Source organism: Apium graveolens, chromosome 9 (assembly GCF_009905375.1).
Source record: "Apium graveolens cultivar Ventura chromosome 9, ASM990537v1, whole genome shotgun sequence".
Taxonomy (NCBI): domain Eukaryota; kingdom Viridiplantae; phylum Streptophyta; class Magnoliopsida; order Apiales; family Apiaceae; genus Apium; species Apium graveolens.
This window is the reverse complement of record NC_133655.1, coordinates 139,532,393-139,550,986: the sequence shown is the minus strand read 5'-3', so window position 1 is coordinate 139,550,986 and position 18,594 is coordinate 139,532,393. Positions and strand designations below refer to the sequence as shown.

The window sequence follows — 18,594 nt, the reverse complement described above, 5'->3', positions numbered from 1 at the left end:
TCCGTTTGGGAGTGCCGTTGAAAACTGTTTTGCTGTGAGAAAAAGTGCTGGTGGAAAAAGTGTTGTCAGAAAATTAGATGACTGTTTGGTAATTTTTTTTTAATTTATGCATATTTTGAGATATAATATATAAAAATAGTGTTTTTAAAAAGTCTTGATGGTGAAATTGATATCTGCAAAAACTGAAAACAACTTTTTTCAAAAATATGGGGACATATTTTTGCTAATAACAGTTTTTAGATCAAAAACGTTTCTTCCAAACAACAGTTTTTAGAATTTACCAAACACCTATCTGACAACTTTTCAGCAAAAAACTGTTGTAGCCGTCAACAAACACAGCCTAAAGTGGATTAGCAAAAAGCGATTAGGATTGTCCATCCTGTTGTAACTATGTTGTTTTTTCAGTAGCAAAATTTGATTCACCTAATTATAGATGATATATTTAAGAGTAATTTTTAGCGTCAATACAAACTCAGTAAAAACCCACGACCCCGTTTGTAAGAGTCAGTTAAACATTTCTTTTTTATTATTCTTTTTAATCTTATATATTTGCTTTATAAGTACAAAACTTCTCATTCATATTTAATTTTAGAATGTGTTATAATTTTGAGTACCTTTTAATAAAATAATTTTATTTTATTTGAATATATAATAAATTATATATGCAAAGTGATTTTCTCTTTATTTTGTGAATTATGTTGCTTATTCTTTATAGGTGAAAAATTTAGATATGTCCATAAAAAGTTTAAATATTTAGTAATATTAATAAATTTTCGTAAAATATTTGTTGTATAATTTATATATATATTAATTATATATATATACCTTGTTCCTAGAAAATTTTTGATAATATATTTATAAAATTTTTAAATTTTTTTATTTATACAATAATATTAAGAAAATGTTGCAAGGTTAAGTTACAAAAATTAAGTATATACACGGGCTAGAGGTTAGTACATTACCTAAAATTAAATAAGTGAAAATGATGAAAGAAGTACGTGTAGGGAGGTCCTGAGTTTGTAGTGAGTTTGTATGTATGCCCAGATTTACTCCTGTAACAAAATTCTAAATGTCTATTTTTACCAGTGCATGCTTTAGGCAGGTTGCCTATCTTTACTCTTCAGTTTTGATCTTTGTTCTTGTTTTTAAATATAAGTGTGAAAATTGCTTTGAAGGGTATGAACCTGCTGCGTGCACAAGCTATAACTCTTATTGCATTTTACGTTTAGTTGCGGACTTTTTCTTGGAAAAATGCTACTCCGGTTTTATAAGTTCTACTACTACACAACCTTGCGTCAATGGTTTGCACAACCTGGCACGGGCAAATAATGCCACAAATATTCCAAAAATATTTATACAACTATTCAGTTGATTCATTTTTAGTTAAACATATGTATATACCTCATACCTGTAACTATGATAGCAATGCCATAACAATAGGATGAAGGATTCTACGCCCTTCTGCTGCTCCGCGCCAAATTTATGCATGATTTAGTGATTCTAACAAGTTCCACGTATCTCATAAAGTATATGTACAACATGTCAAGAACATAATTTCCCGCTTCTCTGTCCTACAAAACCCTTGTCTGCCAAGTAAATCCAAAAAGATTGATACTGGAAATTGGAAGCTAAACAGCTAATGCATTAAGTCTACCCAGTTCTGAATCCCTAGCACAGGTAGGTAACTGCAGCATAAAATCCACAGTCCCTTGAGCTGCAACTTCCATAATTTGCAAATTATTCCCGGAAAGTCAGGGTCATTCTAGTCTTGGGATTTCTAAAAGGGGTTACCTTTAGAAAATCGTCATTTTCTCCTGCTACTTTTTAAAAGAGCAAGTAGCTCAACATCATTTAACTCGTATTTAGAGACAAGCTGAAGAGGAGTTGCACCTTCGGAATCAACAGCTAGTGGATCAGCTCCTCTGTAACAAGATTGGTAAAGAAGAATGAAACTTAATTAATATAGAGAAATATCCTATATGATAGAATACATGTATGGACAGCTGACTCACTGGTTGAAACTACACAATCATAGACCGTGTCTTTACTTTATAATGCATATAGACCAAACTCTTACATAGGAGAACAAGTCAAATTGTCATTTAATTACACAAGTAGACTTTATGTTACAGTGAATATAGCATGCACTTTTTGTACGATGTCAGGTTGAACACAATGGCCATCAGGAGCCTACATTTCCTTGATGAAACATTAATCAAAAACAAAAAGTCATGTATTATATAATGGAGCTAAGGTGAAAACCAATAGGAAAGTGGCCTTCCTCTGAGGTAGGAAAATCACGAACAGGATTTTGTATATATGACCTTTAATCTATTCTTACCCGACTTTTTTTCTTATGACAATCAACCCTGATTTTAATATATTTCAAACAATACATCAATCTGCCTTTTAACAACTACAAAGCTAATCTAGAAATACGCGGCAGGCTCTGAATATTTAATAATAATATAAACGAATTTGCTAGATGAAATTCTAAACCACGCTAATGGGAGTACTATCAGCTACGTAATTGTAAAACTTAATCAGTAATCTTCTCTTAGGAATTTCCTTAAATTATGTTTTGTATGTTCCGAAAGGAGATTTACTGACAGGAAACACTATGTGATCAACATCATTTCTACTCATTAATCTGTTGATCACGCTGTTGGGTTTGGAGTTTGTAAGTTTTAAAATATAGTTTAAAACCAGATAAATCAAACCTAACAAATTTATTTTCTGCTCACTGAGCGGATCCCATGCTACCACCTCAAATATAAAGCAAAATGAATGATTAGCAAACTATACTTTTAAAATTACAAGGGCCACAAGAAAGCACCTTCTAAGAAGCAGTTTCGCAATGGCAATTCTTCCTCTAATAATACTATGATGCAGTGATGTCTGACCCCTCGTATCAAGAGCATTTATGAGAGCGCCATGCTGTAAGAGCAGTTCTACCATGCCAATGTCAGCAGTTTGACAAGCAAGGTGAAGCAGCGAACAACCATCAAGATATTCATCAATGATCTCATCATCATTCTCTTTTAGTGAGCTGAAAGAGCTATGAGAACTTTTGAAAGAATCACGGGCTGAGAAATCAAAGCTTCCCTCAAGATTTGGTGAATCATCTTCCAATCTCTTTATATTGTCTAGAGTTGGAAACGTACTGGACAAGGCTTGTCCACGAAGATCACCGATATCTACTTTACTGATGACAATATGGCGGTACACGGATTTTATATCATTCATTCGGACACAGTCCCATAATTGCTGTGCAACTGAAAGGATCTTGTGAGTGTCCTTCGCGTTGTGAATAAAACGTTTTTCTACATACTGCAGGGAAGAAAAATCAATATGACTAGATATTTCCACCATGCAGAATCAGAAAACAGAGAAACACAACTAGATACATGTGTCCAAAAATACATAGATGCACATATGTCTCGTTCAACTCTCAATGCACATCCACTTGCAGTAATTTGTACTTATGATGGATGGACAATTGGACATTATGGATGACAGATATATCTGATAATAGATAGTGACGGGTAATATACAGTAAGATTGTTGAGAACTTGTGGTACAGTGTTACTGCTGGCTATCAAAATGTTACATGTTATTCAATTTCAGAGGCTCCTGTCTTCAGTCCTAGTAAAAACATAAAAGCAACTCGACATGTACTTCTTCAATCCTCATACCCTAGTAAATTACAATTGTTTCTTTCAGGTCCATGCAGTGACTTAGTCATCTCCATCAACATATAATCAATGTCTAGCAAATTGAAAAGGACCACTCCACCATCAAACTTTTTCTTATTTTCTTGAAATATTTTGACGAATCCTCTAAGCTGCGAACTTGGATATTTATTTGATCACTACAATATACTAATGATACAACATGGAAATAAATTTTATCAGCGTCCATGGACTCAAGAGACCCTACTATTAGATATGTGTTTGTGGACGATATCTTTTCTAAAAGCAGTAATGTCATTACTTCTTGAATGACACCGATCTCAGGAACTTCATTACAGACACGAAATCTTTGCCTAGAGTGTAGACTGAAGTAGGATTCACTTTTATTTTGGGAATTTATTTTATGGAAAAGTTTTTGGCAATCAAGGAGAAGCACTATTAAAGAATTGAGATAGCTATGTAATATAAGTAAACGGATTAAACAACTATAAGTAAACAGATTTAACAACTATAAGAAACCCAAAAATTATAGTTTGATTGTTATTTTAGCATTGACAGATTCCACAAACACATATTATTGTAATACAAATAGCTAAGGTTGTCATAATCTGTTTGTATCTAAACAAGGATGTGTTATCCTGTACAGTATTGTCCAGGGAACGTGGTTAGGGGGAAATTGTTACAAAATTACTCCCTGACAAACAGTTGCTCAGGGACTGGGCTCCATAAAATATAAGAGATTATAAGCCTGCAAGAAAAGTCGCGCAACATACAAATGATACCTTTGCTTGAATGAACTTCTCTTTTACTGATATGTGATCTTTAGGACTGGGCTTGGAAATGAATTTTTTGTGCCTTTGGAACTCAGGAAACCTACATATACAAGATTAATAATTTTAAAATAAATTACATGAAAAAGTTGCACATCTAAATAAGTTAAAAAAATTAACCTCTTTGGTATTTCATCAGCTTGAAAAGTCTTGCTTGCTTGTATTAGTCCCTCCCATATTGAGTTTGTAAAGACATTACCAAGAGCCAGAAATAAAGTTATAACAGAAGGCTCCCACACTTTTACATCAAGAGCCAAGGATCTAACCTGCACTAACAGGCATGCATAAGCTAGAACATAAATAACACAGGAGAAGATATAGTTGGTATCCACAATTTCATGACGTATGCATATTTATACACAAAAAAAACACATAAACTATGCATATTTACACACACAAAAACACACACAATGTCAATCAGATCGTAGTGCCAAAATGCGTGCTGCCCTAATTTATGCTTAAAATATTACACAAGACAATGACTGCACATTAATTGATGGGAACGTGCTACATTCACATATAATAGTTGGGGCACAAACCATTTACAGATATACACAGACCTTAGATATATGCACACCAAGATTACGGTGCACGCCAGAACACTGGATGCAGATTAGAACTCCAAGATTCAAAGAAGCCCATTCTGGTTCAGGTGCACCACAGTCAGCACATTTATCATTTCCAGGTAACCTCTTTAACGCATCAACAGGCTTCTCGCCTTTTGCAGTGTAAGCTAGCTGTTGTGAACTTCTATATGCACGTATCATATTTCTTGAAACATGATTCTTTGCACAAGTATGTTCTTCGTTTTCTTGAAGATTTTGACGAGAGGGACTTCCAGGAGAACTGCTTCCACTTGTTGGGCTACAAGGGAAAAACTGGCATATAGTTGAATTATTATATTTAAAACAAGATGAAAGTTAAAAGATAAATATATTCTTGAGCATTATTAAAAGTTTACCTTATCAAGTGGTTGGAAGCTTAACAACGAAGTAATGACTCCTTTTATTTTCTCAATCCAGTCCATCTGATCCAGTGCACTCTCAGCCTGCCATATGGTAGAGTTAGACAGTCAGTCGATGGTTAAACATAATAAAATTCACCATTTTTGTTATCATCTGAAAAGTGCAAGTGCAAACAAAAATAAGGAATAACAGTTTTGTTCTAAGCATATCCATAGATTCTAGTTCAAGTCGAATGAAGTAAATCTCCACCTGCAAAGTGTAGTTTTTTGTAGGTGATATAATCCTGAAGCAGAACCTTAAATCTGACTGTTCTGCGTCGACCTTTATTGTTGATGTCATTAAGTTCACAGTGTGACGCGCAACAGCCTTTTCTTCATGCACACCACCATGATAATGAGAAGACAGCCACCTACTTAGAATCCCAGAACCAGGTTCATGTGTATTACCTTTTTGTGTAGATGGGGCACCAGCTACCTGAATAGTGTGTATGCTCAAAGATTCAATATGGATAAAAGACATAACAAGTGAGATAAAGAAATTGAGCTCACGAACAGTCCGGTATTTTAGTTTATAATGGCTAATTTCTTAAATTGAAGTTATTTTCTTTTAACTTACAGATAACTTGGTCCACTGTTTGCGATAGTAGTACAACATTCCTCTGCTATCGAGGACAAAGAATCTTCTCTTCCAGTCAGCCCTCAAATTAGACGATCGTTTTGAAAGATATCCTTGTTTAATAGTTTGAACCTAAACTATTAAAAACCTTAGCTGAATATTAGAAAATTTAACACAGGCAAACACACACATTACTGTACAGAACAAACCAAGTCGGTTTCTTTGCAAAGAGGAAAGATAATATCTATGTACCTTCCCCTCTGATGTTGATTGCATAACCGCCTCTATCTCTTTTTGAGAACTTCTAGGGACAGGCTGAGTGACATCTCCATCTGAAGATTGGTGAGACCCACTTAAAGGCCACTTAATTTCTTGACTAATTGTCCTTTTATACTCTTGTATCCTAGCACTGAGATCTGCCTGCTCTCTGATGAAACATTCCTTCGAATTTTGTGCATGAGACAATACCTGATACATATAAACATGCCTTAACTTTCTGTTATTAAAACAATTAATTTCGGACAAAATATTAAACACGAATCAATGTATCTTTTCTGACAAGTAATGTATTACACTGAGCAGATCTTTACCATAATTTTCAGCTAAACAGTTGTTATATTACTTGCATGGATTTGCATCTATATTAAGTATTATTAAGTACTGGAACATAAAGTCAAGAAGAGGTGATCTCCTTAAGATATACTCCACAGAACTTTAGGAGAGCCAACAGAGCAGTGTTAGCGACCCTCCCCCACCCCCCTTCCTCCACCACATCAATAATTTTTGGGGGTGTGGGTGGGGGAGTGAGGATGGTGGTTTCCAATTCAGATTTCAGGAGTAACCTCCCTGTTCCAGATCAGATTACCCAAATGACTTATATTAGTTCCATGACCAAATGAACTTTGCAGAGCTGTAACTTCATTGGGCGGAGCAAAACGTTCTCCCACAACAATTTAACTGTTTTAAAATGGAAAGAATGATAACAAGATACATATTTATCATTCAAACAGAGGTAACACTTAATCCGGACCAGAGATACCATGTAAATGATGAGTTTGGGGAAACAAAAGACACAATCAAACAATCTCAACTATTAGATAGAAAACCTGTTGCATAAAAGGCTCCATTTGATGCAACAGCTCATACCCCTGCATTGAAAAAACAGTCTTAATAGCAGATCACACGCTTTCCAAAAAAACTTGAAAACTATCAAATCTTTTACTTGTTTGAAATAACAAAGATGAGCCTCCACTGTTCCACTAAAGGCCTCAAGAAACTCAAATCTCTTCTTTGCCTCAACAATGGAAAGAGCGCCAATCTGTAAATTAGTCCACTTGTTACTATATTGTTTTATTGGGCTTTGTGAAATATACAACAGAAATTGTGGCTTATTAAAAAACGCTTTGATTGATCGATTCTGGTGCCACATACAAGAGACTTACGAGATTAAACCGTGCTTCCTCAAATGCGAATCTTGCACTTTGTAGTTCCTGGAATGCATCTTTATCAAACCAATGTTCGAAATGATTGTTGTTCATTTTAACCATCTAATTAATAAAAAAAGTGGAGCCGATTTATCTGTAAAAAATGGACGAATACTTAGTACCTCATCCACGGCTGCAGCTATATCTATCCTTGTGCTCTTCCGAAGTGATAAATACTTCTCACGAACCTGCAGAAAGTTGATACTAGGTAAAAACAAGACATTAAAAACACAGTGCAAAACACCTTTTGATACTGTCCATATAAATATTTCTCCGCTGCACATGGTAATAGGCATAAATTTCTTAAACTGATACTTTTGATGATTAACTTACTGAAATATAGGCCATACATGTTTTGAACCCACTGATTTCGAGAGAATATCGTTTTATTCACGTGATTTTCTATAAATAAATTCCTCGATTTTAATCTCCTTCGTTTTTTATTACCATTCCAAGGAATATTAGGTGAATTAGGTTATGCAAAATGGGAATGATACTTGTAGAACAAACAGCAGTTGACGCATCATTAATAGTTTCAAATTTTTTGGCATCCAAAATTATAACAAGACACATAATACAATATCTGTCTCTCCCATTTAATCACCCCTATCCGATGGACTGAAATGAGAGTGGTAATCTTTATAAACAGAATCGACTGGAATACATGTCGGAAAATAATGAATGCGTTTTTTTGACATACTTGCCCTTGAATAATCTATGTACTAAAACATCTAGAAGTAGAAAGAGAATATAAATATTAGCTCGATCCTGAGTCTGTGGAACTGCTATCCGTGTACTTCAATCGACACAAAGTTGCTTTTTAAACTGGCGAAATTCTATCCAGTGTTCCCGAGGTGAGATTTACCCTCTACAAAAAGTTTCTAGAAAATCTCAGATCGTTTTTGTTAACAATTAGCCTCTGTTAATTTTCTTTACCGTCTTTTTACAGTTTACTAAACTCGTATAATGATTCCAAAAGGTCTCTTTAGTTCATACAAATATACAAATATACAATACCAATCTCTGATTTGACATACACATGGAGAAAACAGAACAAAGAATGGAGAAAACTAAGAATATTGATTTGCAAAAAAAAGAGAAGAAAATAAATAGTGAACTAACCCCAAAAAAAACAAAATGAAAAAAAAAAACATTGACAAAGTAGTGCTCTACCTGGTCATAGGTAACATTGGCCTTGTCAAAACGTCTTCTAGCTTCCTGCGCCAACGTAAAAAATTATTTATGTTTGCAATAATTTAGCTTTGGAGACCTACAGGGAAGATGCGCTTTGGACGAACTCTTATGAAGTTTCAATAATAGTCATTTAGCCAGAAGGGGTAAAAAGCATTGTTATTCAAGCATAACATATTATGCAAAGATGATCCAAATAGAAATATTCTGCATCATATACCATATACTGAGAAATTCTATGTCCAAAGGGAGCGAAGCACAGGATCCTTTTTAAGTACTGAACATGTAAACTAGTCTTTAGCAAGATGTACACTTCTATGTTAGTGGAAAAAGCACATAACACAGCAGCATGCAGCATACCTTAACTTCTTGTAGGTCATCATTGGCTAGCTGAAATAGTTTAGCATTCAAACCATGCTCAAACTGAGAAAAATAATATAAGGTCAGCACGATGAACCCAAAGCATACTATAGTTTTAGGTTGAGAAACTATCATATTTCAGTACTGTGATAAACACACTCATAACCTTAAGTATTGGTATATGAATAGGACACATAGGCTGTAGCTAAAATTTAGAGAGGGACCTAATGAAGTGATCAGAAGTGTATTGGCTCTCATCATAGGGATGCCCCCTCTGTCTGGATGCATCAAGAAAAATAATTTGCATTGTATATGCACTTTTCAGAGCTTATTATATCTATGCAGCCTTACAGAAATGAATGTCTGAGATCTTATTCCATTGAGCATTCACTCAGTAATCACTTAAACATCTCCCCAAGCATAACCATTAGTAGGCACTATCAAGTCTTTTTCCAACTCTACATTTATTGGTGTTACAAACCACAGTTCCTAACCTATGGATGGTAAATATTTTAACAAAGCAAACCTATTATGCATTCCAATGTTAACCCTAATTTTATGCAAATTAGCAGTATTGAGACAAATGTAACAACAATCAGTCCTTGCTTCTTAGATTCTTAAAAAAATGCATTACAAAGAACCAAATATCTGGGTCACGAATTGTTCAACAAATGTGAAATATTAACAATAGACATCAATGTAATTAAATTGGGAATATTATGAATTTTCAACCCTTCCCAGTGTAAATGAAGTTCATGGCTTCAGATCCTCACCCCTCTACCCCGATGCTTAATAATCTAACGCGTTGAAAGTGTGTAACATACAGGAAGAAAAAAGGCTGAGAAAAATCAAAATCCAAGACAACTCAAGTACAACTAAAGGCAAATTAGGAAAATCAAAAGTTTACTCTTCGAAATAAACCCATCTCTCTCAGGATCCAAAGCTTTCATATCAACTCCCACTTTTGACAACAAAGGGAGTATGTAACAACAGTAAAACATTATGTAGTTAAAATATTCAGACTTTGAGGTCCATAGGAAGTAAATATGTTGCTAGAGCAGCATTGTAGTTTTAAATATAAATATATATTCTGATAAAACAACCTTTACACGAAGGACCTCCTGGTATGTTGCAATCTCCCTCAAAGTGTAAGCAAATTTGGTCATATCAGGTCCTAAAAACAAGAGAAAAGAACATTAGCACTCTACACAATTTTTTTCAAAAAGTAAAGTAAATAATATCATGTTGACTAGGTCATATAAGGCCCTAGACATGCATCATCAGGTCTGAATTTAAAACAAAAAACAGAAAGTGCAAATCCTTAATGTGTGTTTAATCCTAACGCGTATATAAACTGCAATTTTTAGTGCTTTATATGTTTTTTTAGTTGTTCTAGTTTGCCTTTGAACTCCAATCTGTGCCAAAAAGGTCAAACTCCCTGTACATCTTACTTCCAATTAGTAAATCTTAGTATCTTACTACTTATGAAGTTAATTATTATTTTTTTAATAGTGGATAGAATTTGAATGACAAGCTTGATCGTAGAAATTAGCCGTTAATATATGTACTTTATTATTAAGTACGAGCTTAATTAATTATTTTGAAATCAAAAGGTATGATGATTAAAACTGAATTCCTAATATTTAAAATACTTATGGTAGGGAAAATATAGTAAATTTTCTTAAATGTATGTTGCAAACAACTAGTGACAAATTTTTTTATGGTATTTCTTAAATATTTTTTAAATTGTATGTGTTACATCTCTTACAAATGCATAATAGAGATTATGTTAAAAATCTTCTATAGATATAGATATTGGTAACCACTTAATCTAAGCCGTAAAGATATATACAAGTTCATAATAGAGATTTTATAGAAATTTTTGTAATTATTTGTAATTTCTTAAACTAAACCGCTAAATATCATGTAATCACAGTTGAGAAAAGGTATATGTTTCTTCTAGTTCCACCATTGGAAAGGGCTTTCTAAGCATGCCAAACTCCACATTAGTATGATACAGTCCGTTTTGGACCGAGCCCGCACGGATTTATTTTTGGGCACATCCCAAAAGGCCTCATATTAATAGAGTTAATTGGCTGCTTATATACAAGCAATCTGTCCCTCCCACAAACGATGTGGGACAACTCCTACCAATCTCCCTCTTCACACATCGGGCTCGACACTTGTCAGATCTACATCCTGACTGTGTGATCCGGATCCCCTCTGACCTATACTAGAGTCTATTTGGCTATCTGCCTCCCCATAGGCCCATACTGAAAGGCCCATCTACCTCCCCCTTAGCCCATCCGATGGTAGCTTATCTGCCGCTTCCTAGGTCACTTCTGGGAGTCCTTCTGAGATTGTTATGGGTCTTAACTCCACATTAGTATGATATTGTCCTTTGTGGGCCAGACGCGCACAAATTTATTTTTGGATCAATCCTAACAATCTCCCCCTTCACACTTCACACATCGGGCTCGACACCTGTCGAATCTGCCTCCTTCAGGGTGATCTGGTTCCCCATTAACCCATACTGAAAATCTATATGATTATCTGTCTCACCCTAGGCCCATATTGGAAGGACCACCCGCATTTTTCTTGAGCCCATACTGGGTAGCCCTTCGCCTCTTCCTAGATCCATCTGGAATCCCATCTGTCTCCTTCAGAGTGGTCTTGCTCCCCCTTGACTCATAGTGGAAGTCCATCTGGCTCCATCTTAAATCTGTCATGTGGTCCATTTGCCACTTCCTAGGTCCATTCGGGTAGCCCATCTGAGTTTGTTATGGATCGTCCTTTTGGGTGTTAACGAAAAAAACAGTGCAGGCTCGGCCCAAAGCGGACAATATCATACTAATGTGGAGTTATGGTCTGCTTAGCAAGCCCAACATTGAAATACCTCCATATCAAATCCTTTTTTGGGTTAGGATTTATCTATCAAATAGGGGCAGGGATAATGATAATAATGCGAGCACAATTGATAATAAGGTGGGGCTTTCATTTGCACTAATAAATCAGATGTAGCACGGATAAACAAGTACTTGAGAATTAGGGTTTCGATTGATGTAAGTAAAACATTGCCTACCACTGCGAGCTTAAAAAAAGGGAGGATATATTGAGAATGTGCCACTAAAATATGAAATGCATATATTCAATGAGAGAAAGGTACAAGAGTGACTCATATTTATAGTGTACAAAATGGATTTGATGTTTGTTGAATTTAAAATTAAGTGAACACTAAATTCAACTATTGTGTGGTACTATTATTATATTCTAACTAGTACATATTTAAATGTTGATTGATCTTAGAATACTAGTTTTGATGATTTCTCGTGTATGTTTGAACTGATATAATTGATAAGAGAAATAATGTTTGACTTAGTGTAACAATCTATTTAAACTGAGATATGCTATGATGATTAAAATTCATAAAAGATAATAGTTAAGAAATGTTTGCCTTTGGTTTATACATATTATTGCTGTATCATGCAAAGAGTGGTGATCAAATCTGAGCAATTTATATTCTCATCAATTATGATAAGTTGTTCTTCACGATCGTAACTGCAGGTACATACTCAACTAGAAATTTAAATTAAAGAATTCAAATTATTTAAAATCTTAATAGACTTAAAAGCGGTACTTGTTTCATCCACTTATCTTTCAAGAGTACATTTATGCAATTATGCATGATCAAAGTTTGAATATAAATAAATCCATTTTGTGGCAAAATGCATATTTTAATAAAATCAACAGTAAGAATCATGTCACTCTTAAAGTAACTTAATTGTGTGTTAATATTTTATTATAAGTAATAGCCTAGCTTATAGGTATTAATACCCATCGGAAAAATAAACCAACATATTTACCTCCAAATGAAACACAAATGGGATCATCATGACCTCCTCCAAATGTTTCAAGAGCACTTGCGTAATAAACAATTTTATCATATGCTTCTCCAAGTCCATCACTGCAGCACGGGACAATATTTGATATTAGTTTTATTCATGCTTCAAATTAAACACAGAACTTTTGGTAATGATTACGCACTATGACATTAATCACTACTTTAAATATATCATGAAATTCTAATATAAGATTCTGAAAAACAAAGGATCTGTACTCAAGGTTTAATATCGAGCTAAAACAAGTTGTATGTTATGGTAAATGGGTTACTTGTGTTAAAAAAAAACTCTCTATTCATAAATTATAGAGACAATGCAAAGCCCTTCAAGAAAATTAAAAAAGAAGTGAAGGCATTACAACATGTGAGGCATGCAAACAGGTATAAGATATTATAGTGATTCTTAAAACATATGTTACACTTCTATTAATTGCATGATCCTCCATAAAAGTTCAAGTATTTGATGGAAGTGAAATTTGTATCAGAATGACAGTAATATTTTTTTGGAGGACATTTTCTAAGGAATATGCACTCTTCAGTGGTGGTAGCTTAAATAATATAAGGCTCTTAGCCATATCATTAAAAAGAAATATATTAATACTTTTATGTCAGTGCTCAAGTTTTAGTGTTTTACCGGGCTACTCAACCAAACGTTATTTCATTAATTTGTTTGAGGACAAATAATATGCATCATGCAAGTCACTCTATGGACATGAAAGAGTTCAAAATAGCTTATTTGACAATACTTTTCTGATTTTCTTTTCCCAACTAAAAAGTATGTGGCAAAAGCACGGTGCTCCTTGCAAGCACTCTGTGCATCCAAGATATGATGTTTGTGAATATGAATAACTAATAAAATCCTTCGTTCAAATTTCTGTATGGTGACTTCAACATAACAAGGGGCAACGGAAGATCTTACATTTCCGAGAACATAATTTAAAGATTAAACAGTAGTACTTCTCTTCCAAGAACGTAAGTTCAAGACCATGCAGAAATAAGATTTATAGAAAGAAACGGGAAGACTTACGCGTACTTGCGACTTCCTTTGTAAAACTTTAAGCTTTTCTCCTTTAGTGTTTCTGCACTTTCTTCCAAACTTTGAATCTACATCGCAGATAAAGATGTACGAACTTAGTTTAGATTGTGTATACTGACTACTAAGTAAAGGTTACTTCATAAACTTTATGTAAAGAGATGTATCAATATGATGCCTAAATACTAGCTAACAGCAAAGAACTCATGTAGCCGAGGCTAGTAAATACAATGATTTTTTTTTTAATTCTGAACGAAATAAAGTGGCCAATGCTTATCTAGTAAAATCAGTTAAAACACATATCCATGTATATGAAATACATGTTTGAGCTCTAAACCTTCAATTCATGTTGCAAGTACAGCAAATTTAAATGCCTTAAAATACCAACAATATTATAAACTGATACTTTGCTTTTCATTAATTTGTCCATGCTTGATATTCCCATCTACGTGAAGTCACATGATGAAACAGCTTCCACAATTTCCACGCCATGTAATACTAGTGAGTGTTAAGTCTTTGTAGAACATAGTTAAACCAATTGAGTAATTTTTAGTCAGTTCCTTATTCATTTAATAACACAATTTCTCCGCACATATACAATACTAGTTACTACTGTACATATTCTCATCTTGCGTTTACCATGTAAACGATAAGCCTTAGTGACTGTCTCCTCATCTTAACAATCTACCATGTCCATCACAAGACTGCTGTCTCAAAAATTGAATGTATCTTAACCTTTAGCTACATGATAAGACTTAGATAAAAAAAAAATCTAATTTTACACAAGTGTGTGCAGTGAATCGAATTTAACGAGTAGGAATTTCTTAGAGCCTCAATTTCTTTTAGTAACTAGAATGTTTAAAGATAATATAAGAAAAGAAAGCAAAGAATATGCATTAGTACGGCCCACAGAAAAGATCAATTGTTTATGTTATTTGAGAAAGGGTTTTTCTTTGTGGTCTTTATTCCAAAGAAGTGCTCTGTCTGGTAAATAAATTTAAATCTGAGAGTAATTGCTGGCAAGCCCTTTTAGTAGCATTGTTTGCATAATATATTTCTTAGTTTCTATCGTCAACATATTTCCCAGTTTCTATCTTCGACAACTTTTATGTCCTGCGCTTATTGCTCTCTTTTCTCTCGCTCATCTGTAATAATTCCTTTTTGCTTTCCATCTCAAAATATAATCTCCATCTTCGTAATGCGTGCTACAGTATCAGAATCTATTCTGGAAGACAAGGCTATAATATTCTATTAGCGAAGAGCTTGGTGATCTCATTGCAGTAACTGTAACATACATTAATTTTCTACTTGAGAAATTTGTAGACTTCTGTTACATACTATACCTGTCTAAGTAATACTTCAAGTAGATAAAGAAACTCTAAAAGAAAGAAAAAGGAAAAATAGAGGAGCTCTCAAATAGCAAAATAAAAACACAATGAGGAGTTCTCATCATAAAACTCAAACATGTACTATTCATTATCTACTGTCATTAATCTAAAACACAAGTGACTCCTATCAACTACGACAATGTCAACAATTTTAACAAAAGCAGTAAACTCGTTAATAGCTAAACAAGCTGCTTACAAGGAATAGGACCTAAAACTCTAATCTAAGAATATCAAGAACGAGCTGCAGAGGTATACCAAATACTGCACTTTGCAGCATGACAACACGACCACGTCAATATCCTTTTAATGACATTAACGAGAATATACTCGGCACGCTAAGTTAAGTCGTACAGTAGTTACAAAATAATAAGCATATATGAACTCTCATTATTCCCCTAAAATCAATAATCTATAATAAGCAAAAACAACGCATATGCACATCGGAATATTGAAAAAAATCTAGGGGAGAGAGGGGAGAGAGAGAGAGAGAGGACCTGTTTTCGAAACATAGGAGAATCATCGAGCTTGTTAAATTGCATTTTTTCGTCCTGCATCTTATCCAATTCAAGAAAACTGTGCGATCCAATTCGATAAAATATATATATATATATATATTTAATTAAACGTAAACTCCATAGAATACACGAATTGGATGAAATTAAACCTAGCAAGAAGATACGAGTTGTGATTATGATTGCTGAATGTATATGTGAATAGAATTTGATCATGTACGATAGATGAATAATGAATTTCTAGAGAGAGAGGAGAGAGGAGAGAGGGTTGTTTGTTTGTTTTGGTAATTGGGGAACGGAAGAGAAGCGGAAATGAAGGGAAGGGTGGGGGGGAAGAATAGGCCCTGCGATAAATCGTGCTTGTCACATATCATCTATATATTCCCTTCCCCCCTTCTAACGACTAGTTTTACTGTTTTTTTCTTGTTAGTCCGCGCCAAAACCCATTCTCTCGTGTCCTCCTCGCCGACCCCACGTCCCCCCTTTTCTCTCATTGTTTTTAAGTAATCAACTTTCGAATAATTCTCGAATGTCAAATTACTACTTTTAATTCGTGAATATATATTATATTGTTATGGATTAAAAACTAAGGTATAAAAATTGTTGTGTTGATTACTAGGGAACGCAAGTTTCGAGACTTGATTTAACTACTCTTGTGTTTCGCGACTCGATCTGACTTAACAAGATGTCTACGTACCTTGCTGTATGTCAAGGATCAAGTCAAAAAACGTAGTTCTGATTTATGGGGTGATGCCCCTTATATAAATATTGGGAATCCTTGAATTTGACTTGGGTTAGGAGACTTAGTGGGCAAGTCTCAGAATTAGAATGGACTTTGGAGTCCTAAGAGGTAGGAAGCTGATTGCTTATCCCACGAGGTTCCTTGGAGGCCAATTTACAAGGATTTATTTCCCCTCTAGGACTCATTTTATCAGCTGACTTATCTCTTATTAATTAATTACGAAATTAATTAATATTCAGGGTTTTGGGCCCTCTCAAATGGGCCTGATTGTTGGCCTAATTCTGATATAATTAATGTCATATTAATTACATGCTCAGGCCTTATTTTATTTCCTATCATTTGCCCCCCTACTTCTGGGAAACCGTGAAAAGGTTTCGCAGAAGTTCAGTTCATTCGTTCCCTTACAGGGTATCGTTCTTGCGTAAAGTGTGGAGCGACCTACACATTTACAACGATTTGCCTTTATTCCTATTATTTAGGAGTTACTTTTATTTCCAGGAATTTTCCCTTAATTTCTGGGATTTTTCCTTAATTTCCAGGAATTTTCTCTTAATTTTGGGATTTTTCCTTTCATTTCTGAAATTTTCCCTTAATTCTAGGATTTTTCCTTTAATTTCTGGAATTTTCCCTTAATTTTGGGATTTTTCCTTTAGTTTCTGAAATTTTCCCTTAATTTTGGGATTTTTTTCCTTTAATTTCTGGAATTTTCCCTTAATTCTGGGATTTTCCCTTTAATTTCTAGAATTTTCCCTTAATTCTGGGATTTTTTCTTTAATTTATGGATTTATTCCTCATTTTCTGAAAATATTCATATTTTCCAGAATTTTTTTTAAGGAATTTCCTCTGTTTCTGCAATTTTTTCTGGATTTTTTTTCTTCCTTTTTTATATATATATATATATAGTTCGACCAGGAATCATGTTCGAATTCCTGTTCGACCAGGATCCTGGTCGAATTAGCCTCCATATTGCCCTGGTCGACGGAGCTTTCGAGGAGGAGTATTCGAGCAGGATTCCTGACCGAATTTCGGTCAGGATTTTTCCTTATTATTATTATTTTGTTTTTTTGTTTTTTTGGCGACCAAGATCACAATCTTTTCGGTCATAATTTTCGTTTTTGACCGAATTATACCTCTTTTCTAGCCTTGGTCGAATTGTTTTTCGATCTGGGGTATTCGAGCAGGAGTTGTGGTCGAATTTTGGCCAGGATTTTATCCAAATATATATTTTTTTCGAGCAGGATTTTAACCCCTTTCGGTCAGGATTTTGTGATTTTGACAGATTTAAACCTCTTTTCTAGCCCTGGTCGAAGGCATTTTCGACCTCAACCATTCGGTCAGGAATCCAATAGAAATTCTGGTCGAAAATGGGACCAGTATTTTTATTTTTATATATTTTTTGGCCCATCTTCTTTTCTGGGCTTTTCTTTTGGGCCTTGGGTTTGTATGGCCTTCGAATATTTGGGCTTTAATTTATTCCTTGGCCCAACAAATTTTGGGTTTATCATAATTTCTAACTTGGACCCTCCACTGGGATTTCACACTTCCAGGCCCAGTAATTTCTGGGTTGGGCCTTCTCTCCTAAGCCCAACTTCCAGAATTTACTGGAATTTCTGAGGTTCTTTCTGGATTCTTCTAGAATTTTAAAATATTTATTTAAATCAAGTTTTATACTAAAAAAACTCTCAGATCTTTCTAGATCCTTCTATTTCTTGGGCCCAAATAGGCTTTTTCAAGCCCAACTTGCCTTCCTAGAGGCTATATAAGAGTGAGGTGGGAGTGTGATCTCCTCACACTTCTCATTTCTCCTCTTCACATTTCTCATTTCTCCTTCTCTCCTCTCAAACACTCCCAACACTCCTCTCCTTAGAAGCTTTTCCGGCTAGC

General features: G+C 34.4%; 1 protein-coding gene across 1 annotated transcript; it reads right to left on the bottom strand.

Moving 5' to 3' along the window:
* Positions 1-1,286: 1,286 nt before the first annotated feature.
* On the bottom strand, positions 1,287-16,428 carry LOC141682552 (ADP-ribosylation factor GTPase-activating protein AGD1-like). Its single transcript, XM_074487243.1, has 19 exons — positions 15,951-16,428; positions 14,063-14,139; positions 13,001-13,101; positions 10,241-10,311; positions 9,138-9,200; positions 8,760-8,804; positions 7,709-7,774; positions 7,545-7,592; positions 7,325-7,420; positions 7,209-7,250; positions 6,355-6,570; positions 6,103-6,234; positions 5,737-5,961; positions 5,484-5,570; positions 5,083-5,400; positions 4,643-4,788; positions 4,475-4,565; positions 2,837-3,330; positions 1,287-1,922 (listed from the first exon to the last, which is right to left on the bottom strand). Exons 1-19 carry the CDS (start codon positions 16,182-16,184, stop codon positions 1,805-1,807), a joined length of 2,670 nt encoding a protein of 889 aa, XP_074343344.1. The 5' UTR covers positions 16,185-16,428; the 3' UTR covers positions 1,287-1,804.
* Between the last annotated feature and the right edge of the window lie 2,166 nt (positions 16,429-18,594).